The sequence below is a fragment of the Lissotriton helveticus genome, chromosome 11 (genome assembly GCF_964261635.1).
Source record: "Lissotriton helveticus chromosome 11, aLisHel1.1, whole genome shotgun sequence".
Taxonomy (NCBI): domain Eukaryota; kingdom Metazoa; phylum Chordata; class Amphibia; order Caudata; family Salamandridae; genus Lissotriton; species Lissotriton helveticus.
The window spans coordinates 309,283,644-309,298,243 of record NC_136072.1 but is presented as its reverse complement, the minus strand read 5'-3'; the positions used below and the strand labels follow the sequence as shown (position 1 = coordinate 309,298,243).

The 14,600-nt window shown below is 46.9% G+C and overlaps 1 protein-coding gene across 2 annotated transcripts in view; it reads right to left on the bottom strand.

The window, feature by feature from the left end:
• The window catches only part of YEATS2 (YEATS domain containing 2), a 1,326,518-nt gene that overhangs the window by 384,111 nt on the left and 927,807 nt on the right, over positions 1 to 14,600 (bottom strand). For both annotated transcript variants that reach the window (XM_078665556.1, XM_078665557.1), the window contains exon 24: positions 12,319 to 12,392. In XM_078665556.1, coding sequence (XP_078521682.1) covers positions 12,319 to 12,392 — 74 coding nt within the window. The remainder of the gene's footprint in view (positions 1 to 12,318; positions 12,393 to 14,600) is intronic.

The following is a 14,600-nucleotide window of genomic DNA, read 5'->3' as shown; positions in this document are numbered from 1 at the left end:
CACGTCACACTGATGTAATTTTCGGTGGGGGGCTATCTCAGCCCCCTGAGCATTGAAGCAGACGGAAGAGGCACCCCTGCCTAGTGGATCCCTGCTTGGGGATCGCCTCAGAAAGCGCACTAGCCACCAGGGATTTCCTGTTAGCATATTTTGGGGTGGGAGCTTCCCAAGATGGGCATGTCAACACCACCTAATTCCTCAGTGTCTCTACCCCCCCCCCCCCCCCCGAGAGGCAGATGGGGGCAATAGCCGCTGATCTGCCCCCAGTGGGGGTGGAAAGCACACTAGGAACCAGAAATTGTTGTTATTAATACGTAGGGGTGGGGGGATGCCCAAACTGGGCATGACTATGCCCCCAACCCCCGTACAAATTATGGCAGATGGGGGGGCATTAGCCCCTGGTCTGCCCCCACCCCCCCTTCCCGGGGCTGAAATCACACTAGGCACCAGGGATTTTGTTTTTTAAATGTATATTAGGGTGCAATGCCCCCACCCCCCATGAAAATTAGCCACAGTCTTTTGCGGGCGGGGGGGGGGGGGGGGGGGGGGGGCAGGAGAGAAAGCCCCATGGGCACCAGGGATTTTTTTTTTATACGTAGGGGTTGGGGCTGCCGAGAATGGGCATGCTAATGCCACCACCACCAAAAAAGGCTTTCTGCCACCCAAAGGCAGATCAGGACAATAGCCCCTAATCTGCTCCCCCCCCCGCAGGGGGTAAAATTCCCTCTAGGCACCAGGGATATGTTTATGATCATGCCAGTGAGAAACCCCATAGGCAAGAGTACCTCCCTTTTATTTAGGCAGACATTATTTGCTGTTTCAGTGATATTTTTATTCTCATCTGCACCCCTTTACCACACCGTAATTTGAGAAAAAATTTACTTTTTCAGATAAATTTAAGTTTTGCAGGGGATTCTTAGTAGGAAAACATTGGGAGGTCCACGCAAGCCATACCTACTGGACTACCCCAGGTGTCTAGTTTTCAGAAATGTGTGGGTTCGGTAGGTTTCCCTAGATGGCCGCCGAGCCCGGGGCAACAACCCAGGTGCGCCCCCTTGCAAAAACAGGTCATTTTGTGATAGGTAATTTTGATGTCTCCACAATACGTTTTGGGCCCTTCTTGCCGCGGGCACATGGCCCACCCACACAAGTGAGGTACCATTTTCATCGGGAGACCTCGGGGAATGCTGGGTGGTAGGAAATTAGTGGCGGCCCAGTGATTCCACAACTTTCTCAGACAGAAAAGTGAGTAAAATGTGATTTTTTTTAAAGCTAAATTTGATGTTTGCAGGGGATTCTGGGTAGAAAAATGTTGGGAGATCCACTCAGGTCACACCTCCTTGGACTTCCCTGGGTGTCTAGTTTTCAGCAATGTCTGAGTTTGGTAGGTTTCCCTGGATGGCTGCTGAGCCCAAGACCAAAAGCGCAGGTGACCCCCGTGAAAAAACAGGGTGTTTAGTGATAAATAGGTGGGCACCTGTGTTTTTTGTCCCGGGCTTGCAGACATCTAGGGAATCCTAAAAAAAACCAGACATTTCTGAAAGCTAGACCCCTGTGGGAGTCCAGGGAGGTGTGGCTTGCGTTGATACCCTAACATTTTCCTTCCAAGAATCCGCTGTAAAACTCACATTTAGCTAAAAAGTCACATTTTCCTCTAATATCTGTGTGGGAAAGTTGTGGAATGACCGTACAGCACAAATTTCCTACCACTCAGCGCTCCCGATAAAAACTATACCTTACTTGTGTGGATGGGCCAAGGCCTATGATATGGAAGGGCCAAAAAGGTGTAGAGATTGAGGGGGGCCCAATACGGGTCAAAAAGTGCAGTTTGTTTATACGTTTTTAGGCTGACTCTACTTGGGCACCAGTGGCGGCTGGTTAGACTTGAAAGTAGTGAGGCGTAAAAGTTTGTGGTGAGTGGCTTGTGGCGAGTGAGAGCAGCGAGCGAGCAAGTCAGCCATAAGGAGGGTTCGGGAGGTTCTTTTGAAAAAAGAGTGGTCAAATGGTGCATTTTCAAGCATATTTGAGAAAGCAAAAAGGTTAATAAAGCAATCGTTAAATTCTAGTTTTGACATCAATAATGCTCACTAATATTACAGCAAATAATCTCTGTGACAACCTCACATTTCTAATATGTGAGGTCCTGTTTGGATCTAAAAGAAACTTTTATATGGATGTTGCATGAAACAAACACAGCTTTTCTCTAAAAAATGTCTACAATAGCCTCTCACACTGCCTACATTCAAAATGAATTAAAGGAAAATCGTATTTAAAACAGTTTGTTTAAGAATGTTTCAATGTTATCAGGGCAAGAATCTCTGCAGAACAGAGAGGGTTCTATAAGGGGACCCATGAATATCTGGGGGCCTGGGCCAGAGCTGAACCCACATTATCAATGCCTTAAAACGTCTCTGACCAGGCCTGGTGTGTTTTTTAATGTCCTGACGCATGGCTTGCATTTTATTTTTTGCATTTGGAATCCCCTGTTTTCATCAAAACACTTTACGAAGCCTGCAAGCCACTTTCAGGCCATAAACAAACACTTTTGAGGGTCACATCTTTTTCCTTTCAAATGACTCTCACCTTCCTTTCCATTCACATCTAACTTCAGTTACTTTAAACTACCACAAAGAAACTGAAGTACATGCATCGAATGGTTTGTCTGCTCGAGAGCACCAGACTAATCCCAATAACATTGGACTGGCTTCCCAACCACAACAAAATGCTGTCAGAAACTGTAGGACTTTGGCTCACAAAATCATGCCGTTTTCTTAAAATATTGCCATCGGACTAAATAGGCAAGGGAGAACACAATCCGATTTAATTCAAACTACATTATTGATGACGACAAATTCCCTAAAAAACCCTTGGACGACCGTTCTAAGAAAAGCTAAATCAGACCCCACTGCCAAGCGCGCGCTTAGAGAGGATCTGAGCCTTGCTTGTCAAATTGCCCACGGAAACTGGACTTTTACAACCTCAGCCCCTGAGCTTTAAGCAGTATTTAAAAGAAACTATTCTCCAAAATGGTTGGCAATTTGGAATCTAAAACCCCATTACCCGTACGGAGAGAAGCATAGCTGTGTGACTGTGCCCAGATGCGATGGCTATTTATATCCTTTTCTCCCAACACCTAGAACCTCGTCAGACATCAAACCCAGGATGCACAGCGAATGTACGTGAATCATCCAATAAAGTACAACCATATTCAGTCAAATTGCAATCCGTTTCATTCCAAAGTAATCTTCAAGTCATCCGTGATTTTCATTTACAACATTCCATATTTCACCAAAGTTCAACGAGTGGCCTTCAGGCTTTGCTCATATGACATCCAGAAGTTCAAGTTTATGTATAATCAATCCAACGTGAAGCATTCTTAACCCAATGCATTTCGGGTAATTATTGCCCTTCTTCAGGGATAACTACTATATAATCAAAATGCAGCCACACGTTATAGAAGTTCTCAGTTTGTGCATATTACTCAATGTATTACAGCTGTGTCTTTGAACAGTGCCCCATATTGCAGTGGTCAAAATAAATCAACTCAATCCAAAAACCGGACCCAATGCTCACTGAGTGCTCTCATTATGTGCTCCCAGTACAGTAAACAGTCTGTACTAACAGTGACCTCCCCTTACTGTTTAACTTATGTTCAACATTCATGCCTGTTAATCCACCCCTCCCCGTTTACAACTCAACCATGCATCTGAAATTAAAACGAAAAAGAAACCGCAACAGAAACATTCCTAAAGTTTTGCCCAAATGAACACTTTTACATGATGCCGAAGCTGCCTAACTTACAAATAACTAATGTGCAACATACCTTCACAGTGAGATATTAACTGGCACGTTCAGGTCGGCCATGCGCTCTCAACTAAACCCCATCCCAGGTGTGTCTGTTCTTTGTAGCAGTTATCACGGGCCTGCCCAAGTCACATGCTCTAACCCCTCCCGTCCAAATTAAAAGTAACACTGCCCAAGACATGCTCTCTCATTACACCTTGAATAATATTTGCTGCTATATTTGATAATTGAGATCTCATTATTTATTTTAAGCAGTGGGAACTTGGGAAGGGCCAATTGATGTGGCTGAAGCCTTATCCTCTGAGTAATTGGGAGTGCTGCAAGCGTAGAATGCACTGTGTCTGCCCAACTCCCCACCCGACATCCATCCATTGTACAAGGCCCTAAATGGGCCTATACAAGTTAAAAATGCCCACATGGGCCTTACCTACGTGAACCGCCCGTCTCCCGAAGTCCCGAGTTCACAACTTAGTAGTAGTCCTACTGTCCTAGTACTCTGGACAGCAACCTGCTGTGCGCAGCAACAAGCAACCAGGACAAGCTCAGCTGCTGCGGCGACTTTAGTAATGTTGAATCTGATTCAGATTCAGACTGCCTCGGGCCCTCTGCTCCCAAAACATGCAGTCCGACTGTCCGAGTCCAATTGACAAAGTCTCACGCTCTGGATGCAGTCTGAGGTCAAGTCTGCGCAGACTCGATTCCTGCTTCCCGCCTGCCACACCCTTTCCCAACCGGTCACAGGGTGGCTCTCAGCATGCCCTGTAACGAGTTGGAAAAAGGGTGTGGCGACAAGCTCTCCACTCTCTGATTGACGTGGAGGGTTAGCAATACCAGGCTTGTACTTAAAACGCCTGGGGCTAACTTTACCTCCCTGCCATTAGGGGGTGGAGACTAGGCCTTGAAGCTAGGTCTTTGCAGAGGTGATGACATCACAGCCTTCAGGGTTGTGAGGTTGTCAGCCTGGCAAACACGTAGGCGTCTTTGGGCTCGCCCGGGGAGCAAGCATCAAAGAGTCAAGTGACTGTGCTCACAATTGTCACTGGACAACAGCGGCAGTGTCGGCAAGTGGACAGTGCCCGTGTTGTAGTCAGTCCTGGTTCTAGTAATAAAGTACACTACATAAAGGGGATTTCTTTTTATTTAAAACAAATATGAGCATTGCTATTGCTCATTGTCGAATGTAACAGGGCGGAGCCCTGACGCCCTGAGAGAAACCGCCCCTGTTGGGCACCCACACAAGTGAGGTATAATTTTTCTCGGGAGACCAAGTGGAATGCTGGGTAGTAGTACATTTGAGCCTACACGGTGATCCTACAACTTACCCACACAGAAATGTAAGGAAAATGTGACTTTGTAAGTAAACCTGAGGTTTGCTGGGGGATTCTGGGTAAGAAACCGCTTGGGGATCCATGCAAGCCACACCACCAGCCAAGAGTCAGTACATGCACAAGGCCAGCCAAGCGCCATACATGCACACGGCCAGCCAGGCGCCATCCACGTACACCACCAGCCAAATGCTATCCATGCACACCGTCAGCCAAGCAATATCCACACACACCACTAGCCAAGTACCATCCACGCACACAGCCAGCCAAGCACTATCCACACACACAGCCAGCCAAAGCGCCATCCATGCACACCGCCAGCCAAGCGCCATCCACACCGCCAGCCAGGCGCCATCCACGTACACCACCAGGCAAATGCTATCCATGCACACAGTCAGCCAATCAATATCCACACACACCAGTAGTCAAGTGCCATCCACGCACACATTCAGCCAAGCAATATCCACACACACCGCCAGCCAAGCGCCATTCACGCACTCCGTGTGCTAGTAAAAAGCTCAGCACCCGATTCTGTTACTGGGGCCTGATACTACTGCAAAACCGCCCCCCCAGTGACAAAACTGCCCCCTAAGGCCAGAAAACCAGCCCACCACTCCGGACCACCAGGGGAACACCCTGTGCCTGCTATGGCCAGTCCAGCCCTGCAGCCAAGCACCATCCATACACACAGACAGTCAAGCACCAGTCCACGTACACCGCCAGCCAAGCACCAGCCAACGTACACTGCCAGGCAAGCATCACTCCACGCACACCACCAGGCAAGCTCCAATCTACACACACCATCATCAAGCGTGAGTCCACCCACACCATTAGCCAAGTGCAGGTCCACACACACTGCCAGCAAAATGCCAGCCAAAGGTCAGTACACGCAGACAGTCAGCCAAACTTCAGTTTACACACACACAAACTCTCCCTAGTTTCTAGTGGTTTTCTGCCCCCGCTTGGGAGCAGAAGAGACTAACAATATCACTGAAACAGCGAAAATGTGCGCCTAAAAAACACAAAAGGAGTGACTTGTGCCTATGGGGCTTCTCATTGGCATGCCCATAAACATCTCCCTGGTGCCTAGTGGGCTTTCTGCTCTCTCCTCCCCCCCCCCCCTCCCCCAGTGGGGACAGATAAGGGGCTATTGCCACAATCTGCCTTCGGGGGGAGAGGATGAGGGAGAAAGACTTTTTTGGAGGTGGGGCAGCCCATTCTTTGCAGCCCCCACCCCTACGTATGAAAGAAAAAAATCCCTGGTGTCTAGATAACTTGGGCTGATTAGGGACTATTGCCCCCACCTGCCTCACGGGGAGGCAGAAAGACTAAGGTGGATTTTTATGGAGGGGGCATTGGCATGCCCATTCTTGGCAGCCTCCACCCATATGTTCAGTAAAAAACAATCCTTGGTGCCTAGTGTGCTGTCTGCCCACCCTCGCGAGGCAGATTAGGGGCTATTGTCCCCATCTGCCTCCTATGGGTGGCAGAAAGACTGTGGAATTTTTTTTGGGGGGGTGGGTGCATTTGCATGCCCATTGTGGGTAGCTCCTACCCCTATATACATTTAAAAAAAAACAAAAAATATCTGGTGCCAAGGTTGCTTTCTGACCCCCCCCCCGGGAGGCAGAAGGACTGGAATTATGCGTGGTGGGGCATTCGCATGCTCATTCCGGGCAGCCCCCACCCCTAAATGCAATAACAAAAATAATCACTGGCATCTAGTAGCCTTTCTGCCCTCAGGGTGGGGGGCAGATCAGGGGCTTTTGCCCCCATGTGCCTACCAGGGGTGGCAGAAAGACTGTGGAATTTTGAGGGGGTGGGGGCATTGGCATGCCCATAATATTATTAAAAAAAAAACGGGACCGAACGCCAGAGGTGCGGCGGTCCCGCTATGCCCATTAGAATGGGACCGCTACCCTGGCAGGCGCATTTCGCATATTTTACATTGCGGCGGGTGGTGCTGTAAGCAGCACCCACCGCAATGCAAAAGATGCATGTTGTGCATTGGCATGCACAACGTGACAGGCACCGTGCGGTGCCTGCCACCTTGTGTATGCCAATGCAAGAGGTACCATAGGTACCCCCCAAGTGCACCCCCCAACTCTCCATGCGCAATGATCGTCATTTCACTGAAACTAGCAGAACAGCCTCGGGAGTTGGGGAAGCCCTTTCCCAGCTCCCGATGTTGTTCAGGACTCAAAGGAATCCCTCTGGTGCCTGCACCAAAGGGATTTCTAGTGCCATGTGCGCGGACGGCTGGGAGCTGTCTGACGCACATGAGCACTGGTGCATCGAACGGCTTAAAGACACAAACATAGACCTCGTGTCTGTCTGTGACTGACGTGCTCTTTGCAGTCGCTGCCAGGCTTGAAACCTGTCATTTTGGATGGAGACATCGTTCCCCTGCACCCTGGTAAAATCGTTTGAGAAGTTGTTGGGAGAGGCGCTCTGGATCCCCACTGGAGGGCACAGAAAGAAAGAACAGAAGTCGATGCAAAGTTGTGGCACATATACAAGATGGATAAGCCATAAGGCTCAGCACATGGCGAGCATGCAGAGTTCTCCTAAACCTCTGAATCATATCCCACATTTCTGCAATCCTCTGAGGAGGAAAGCCTTTAATGAGGTCTGCACCTTTGAAGGTGAGCCTTTGCATGGGCACGATGTGGGCTTCTGGGTACTCGGTTAGAAATACTTGTATTTGATTTGTTACAATCTTAAAAGGGTGGGACGTACCACCATGTGGAAAACAACATCATATAAAGTGAAACATGCCCCTATGTACTGGGCAACATTGTTCAAATGTTCATAATAAATAAAAACAGAAAAAGACGATAAAAAAGGTGAAACATGCCCTCATCAGCTGGGCAACATTACGCAAGATTGTATGCTGAATAAAACCAGAAGAGCGATTTTTAGAAGGGGAAGGATAGCCCTTACATTAGAAGATTGGGACCACCAGAAGATTGTTATAACAAGGATGCAGCAACTTGTGCTTGAATAAACATGACTATCCCCCCTGTCTCAAATGAGGGGAAAGGGAGGAGAGGAAGCTGCAAAGAGCATCAAGAAAGCTCTCGGTCTGGGTGCAATACGTCCATGTTTCCCAGTTCCTGTTTTGCGGCAGCCTTCTTTTCGAGCTCTTGAGCTGCAAATGTCAGGAATTTGATCGTTTTGCAGGAAAGCTGGATCGAAGAGCCGCTGATGCATTTTATCACGACCGTTCTGCAGGTCCTGACTTGTGTTTCTCCTCGCATTGGCCTTAGAAGGATCTTCCTTAAATTGTACAGGGCCGGGCAGATACATAATAGATGTAATAGCGACTTTTCCCCCTTATCACAGAGGCGTCAATCCAGAGATGGCTAAGTCTGTAACCATATTGGGGTGTGGTCTTTAATCGGAAACCACCCCAATCTTAATAAACATAGTTTCCTCTTATAGTGATCTCTGAAGCATTCTTGTAAATAGTGTTATTGTTTAAATTGTTGGTACGTTGGCATCACCATCCAAGCGTGACCTTTGACAGCCACTAGTGCGTTATCAGTTTGCAACAATACTCGTTTGATAGATTTATTAGTAATTTGTTTAAAAGCGAGATATGACATTGGGTCTGCCAAGCTTCCTCCAGATTTAGCGATAGTAGCGCTTGCCTAAGGGTCTTGCATGTGGAATTGGTTTGGCTAGCCTGTTTTTCGGCCTCCTCCCAACAGTGATGGACTAGCGTGTTGTCTTCCGCTGCCCTCATTCGCCAGTAATATTTGGCCAGAGCACCTTGTCTGGCCTGTATCTGGTTTGTTAGTACATATTCCAGACGTATTTGTGCCTGGGAAATATGAAGTGGAATTAAGAACAATTTTTTGAACAAACTTGATTTATACAAGATTTAACATTTTGGAATCCTTGGTGTCCAACATTTCCGAGCCATATGTAATGGAGGATACTCTTTAAGAACCTCAAGTCATGCAGAAGGGTCAGGGTGCTACGAAGATGTTTTGTGACTTGTGCAGGGGGGCTAGGACAGGGGGACCACATCTTTACCAGTCAGTACACAAATAAGAATACATGACCTTCTGAGTGACTATACCATTATGTTCAATTCTATGGTGAACACTTGCGGAATAGTCATCAGACTAAATGGTAGTACCGCAAACTGGTATTATTAGGCCCCCCTTTGAATCAGCAGGTACACTTGTGAGCTGAGAGGATCATTATTTGGAAAATCTGTTTTCTGAAAATCTGGGTACCCCAACCATTTCCCTGCATGGAAGGCCAGTGCTACCTGGCTAAGGGACAGCTTTTTTAACCATCCCCTCAAATGAATAGGTTTCGAATCCTTAGGGCCAGGATAGCCTCAGACCTCTGTTCTTCTTGGGAACCAAGAAACAAAGTGCATAAAATCCTGTGCCTCTCCCCTCCAAGGGCACCACCTCAATGGCCCCTTTGCTCCAAGATCAAGATGAGTGTCAAGAAGCACATCCAGATACAAGGAGACCAGCAGGAGGTAAGAACAGGAAGGCAAATGAATAAACCTTGCGTTTATGCTGGAGCACCCAGCTGTGATTGCCAATTAGTGGTGAAATGAAAGTCCCCCTCCCAACTATTGGAAGCTGGTCATGAAGGGGGAAGGAGTCACAGTCATTTTGAGGTAGCAAATACAGCAAGAATACGGCGAAGACTGAAGTTGCTGCCACTGTTGGTGTCCTTTAGATCCACCCTTGCCATGAAAGGACTGGAACAACTACTATGGGATCTGGACAGGCTGGGAAAATTGTTGTGAATGGCTACCCTTAGAGAAGCCTGCAAAGTGAGAGGAATGTTGGTGGAACTGTTTCACTGAAGAGGCAAGGATAAGCAATTGCATCAGTACTGCCGCTCTTGAAGTATACTCGGGAGGAGATGGCCAGACTACTAGTCTGGCTTAGATCACACTGCAGCATGGATACTACGATATTACACATTATAAAATGAACCCTCGTAACCATAGATTAAGATGACCCCTGTCTCCTGATAATGCTGAACCTCTTAGCTGCCTCAGACACAGTCAACCAGCCCAGCCTCATACGCATCCAGATTTCGTGAATGGGATTCGTTGACAATGTCCTTCACTGATTCTCATCCTGCCTTTCCAACCATCACCATTTTGTTCATATGGACACCTCCAGGTCACAAAAGATCTCAATCACCTGTGGAGTCCTGAAGAGTTTCAAAACTTTTTTCCTGTTTACTTCACCTTTTACATGGAGGCGCTTGGTGCTCTACTCACAGATATTATCATCAAGATTCACCTATATGCTGAAAGCCGACTCTGCTTCAGACATCCAACGCCTCAAACAATGCCTGCACATCATTCAGACTTGAATATCCAGCGCCCACCTGAATCTGAGTTTAACCAAGGTAGAATGTTTGTTATTTGCAAAGAGCAAGAAACAGTACAAACCTGACTCAGTGGCATGAACCTTGATAACTTCAAACTCCAACTTTCACTGAATGCCACGTCACTTGGATTCATCCCGGACACCAACTTCCCACTTGAGGAACACATTGCCAAAAAACAAAGACAGTCTGATACCAACTCACTCTTCTAAAGAAAGTAAAACTATTTCTTCTAGAAATTGACTTCAATAGTGCTGTTCAAGACCCTGTACTCTTGCATCTGGATAGTGGTAACACACTGCTCCATGGCCTCCCAGGCCCTACATTGGCAACCCTTAAAGGACGCCTACATACCCTAGCACGTCTCATGTAGAGCCTGGAGAAATATGATCACATCATCCTCATTCTGACAGAACTCCATTACCCTCTCATCAGCCAACACCATCTTCAAAACCAGCTGCATCATTTACATAACAGTCATTGCAGCAACTTATGAAGATCAGCCTCTCCTGCATCCAGAACACCATTAGACAGCAGAATAAGAAGTGTAAATGAGAAAAAACGAACAACCAGGCCCATTCGATTTCTGCACCCAGGATCTGGAACAATATCCCCATATCCATCAGGACCACCCCCAACACTGCTCCAATTTAGGAAAGAGTTGAAGACTCACCTCTTTAAAAAACACTACATCACAATGCATTAACTGTCCACAAGCTGGCTACCTCTCCCAGCACTCCTTTACTTTATGCTTGTCTTTGATCTTTTACAGCACTCCTTTGGCTACATTCATTCTATAGAGAAACATATACATATATACATACATGCTCTCATCATCAAAGGACATTTCAATTAATGTTGCCTGAACATCTCTTGTGAAGTCTGTGTCTGCATAGGGTGGCTAGTGGAGCCATGGATAGAGCCATCATATCAGCAGAATCCAGGCTAGACTTCAGAATCCACTGGTGAGCATACACACTATTGTTCACTAAATAATTGAAGGGATTCCTTACTGATTCAATTCTCATTTCATCAAGAACCAGATGATCACAACTGGGTGCCTTGCCAGTGGGTGCATGGAATTAGTGGGTGAACAACAGTGGCAGGCAGAGGGATCATCGCCAGTTCCCAGACACCACATGCAGATAAAGTGCAGATCCAATAAAAACATCTTGCAACTTAATTGGCACATTTTAAATCCAGAAAACTTGGGTGGCATTTGAAAAAGTTGCTGAAACAAACTGAGGAACTTTTTGGGGGGATAACAAAGAGCTCTGGACCCATATACATAAGGCCTTGAAAGCAAGGGCAGGCACAAGCACGCCATGATGCACTATATATAGACTGATGCCATCACATGTGGTGTGGGCTAAAACTGTGACTAGAATACGCTTTAGCAATCGCTGTGGAAAAGAATTGTTGATTTAGTCTAGAATCTGGGAGATATTCAGAAGGCGAGGAGTTTGCAAGAAGAAGTATCAATCAGATTATTTTTTTCACATACAAATACACTTCAAAGACATCCTTACTTAAAGCAGTAGGTGAAAATGTTCCAATGCAACATGTAGAGTACAGGCTGCAGTGAATATTGTTCAGGCAAAGTGACATTTAAAAAAACTCGGAACAATGGAGAGCAAGACATGCTGCCATATGTCAGATTGTGCCCTGATCACTATGCACAGTGGTTTAAGATTTCAATAATTTTTGATGACGTCATTATATGGATGTGCTTCATAATTAAAGACAAAGAATGATTACCTAGTGACTCTCAGTCAGTACTTTATCTGAGAAAAGAAATACCATTTTATCTTACTTTTTTCAGTTAATAATGGGATCTTCTTCACTACTGTTGTTAAAAGTTGTTGACTGTTGTCTATATATTCAATGCTGAAAAGTAAGAAAAAACAGATGAGTCAGATTTTGTAAAAAAATAAATCACATGCTCATTAAACTAATTTGTATTCTGAAATTTCACAACCTGTCAACACATGAAGCACCAGGAAACCAGCAGCTGATAGAGTTCCCAGTTGTGTGTCACACAATACTTCAATGTAAGTAAAAAGTGTGTGTCACAGTACATTTGAGATAATTATCATTACATATGATGGATATTTACTAATTGTAACAGTCATTTCTCTCCAGGGTTGAATATTTCACACTGTATAGTGAGGATATTCTAAATGTGTGAATCTGAGAAGGATTGAAGATTCGTAATCTTTGAATAATCTCCGCCTTCGAGTAAAAAGCGTATCTGCTCCTACATGATGAAAATGGATATTCTCGGTCTGCGAATCTGACAAGGATATTTATTCTAGAATGAAAGAGAGCCAAGTTGGGACCTGCCGCACAGGTTACTTACCTTCGGTAACGATATATCTGGAAGAAACAGTAGTTAGTGTTAGATTCCTTACCTTAGAATATCCCCAGGCCTCAGACTGGATCCGGAACGTTTTCGTCAGCAGTACCCCTGCGGGTCGCTATGCGTCGTCTGCAGCTCCGCATCCGGCGTCGTGATCGTCAGGATGACGTCGGAGTACTTAGACGTCGCCCTCGTGCGCTGACGTCAGTTCTATACATAGCTTTCCGCGGCAGGAATGCAGAGCCATGATAGAAACCAACACTGGTGCCATGAAACTAGGGCCCTGAAAGGGATGTCCTTAACCCTAGATATCAATTTGCAGAACGGGGAGGATGGGTGGGGCGGTAAGGAATCTAACAATAACTACTGTTTCTTCCAGATATATAGTTACCGAAGGTAAGTAACTTGTGAATCTGAAAGAAACAGGTTAGTGTTAGATTTCTTGGGTCTACGAACCAAGATCACACCAGAAAGTCCTGGAGAACGGAACGGCCAAAAAAGCCATCTCTCCGGACTTGGCTGTTCAGGCAGTATTGTCTAGGAAATGTGTGCAGTGAGGCCCACGTAGCTGCCTGGCAGATGTCCTGCAAGGGGACTCCCCGACCCAGGGCAGTAGTAGCAGCCGTGGCCCAAGTGGAATGGGCGCGCAGCCCAACAGGAGGCTCCTTTTTCACCAAGGAGTAACAAACCTTGATACACAAGATGACACACCGAGAGATGGTCCGCTTGCGCCCACGTAACCAACAAAGAGCTGGTCGTCCACCCAGAACTAGCGTGTGCGGTCCAGATAGAATGAGGGCGCACGTTTTGGGTCCAGAGGGTGGAGCCTCTCTTCCTCTTTCGAGGGATGCGGAGCCGGATATAAAGGTGGGCAATGTGATGGACTGCCCGATATGAAAGGCTGTGAGCACCTTCGGAAGGAAAGAAGGACGAGTCCTTAGTACAACCTTGTCTGGATAGACAGAGAGGAAATGAGGTTTAGAAGATAGAGCCTGGAGCTCACTCACTCTCCTGGCAGAGGTGATGGCAACCAGGAATGCAATATTAAGAGTTAGAAGACGAAGAGGACAGTTATGAAGTGGCTCAAAGGGAGCGCACATCAGATACGTTAGAACAAGATTCAAGTCGCACTGAGGCATCACGAAGGGAACAGGAGGGAACATGTGCGTGATGCCTTTCAAGAATCTATATACAACAGGGGACTTGAAAAGAGAAGGCTGATCAGGAAGCCTTAAGAAGGCTGAAATGGCCGAGAGGTAGCCCTTGAGAGTGCCCAGAGCAGAGCCCTGCTGGGCAAGAGAAAGAAGGAAGGGGAGAACCACTGAAAGTGGATCCACAGCCTTTGCTGTGCACCATGCCACAAATTTGTTCCACCTGCAGGCGTATACCGTTTTTGTGGAGGGACGCCTGGATGCCAGAATCACATCGCAAACTTCAGGAGGCAAGTCAAATGGCCTCAACTGCCGCCGCTCAATCTCTATGCATGTAGGTGGAGACTGGACAGGTTCGGGTGGAGGACCGTCCCCTGCTGCTGCGTCAGAAGATCCTCCTGAAGAGGCAGACGAATCAGAGGATCGACTGACAGGCGGAGTAGCTCGGGATACCAGTATCTACGTGCCCAGTCCGGAGCCACAAGGATGACTTGGGCCCGGTCTCACCTGATCTTCTTCAGCACTCTGAGCAGAAGTGGTATAGGCGGAAAGGCGTACAACAGACCCCAGCTCCATTCGCGCCGA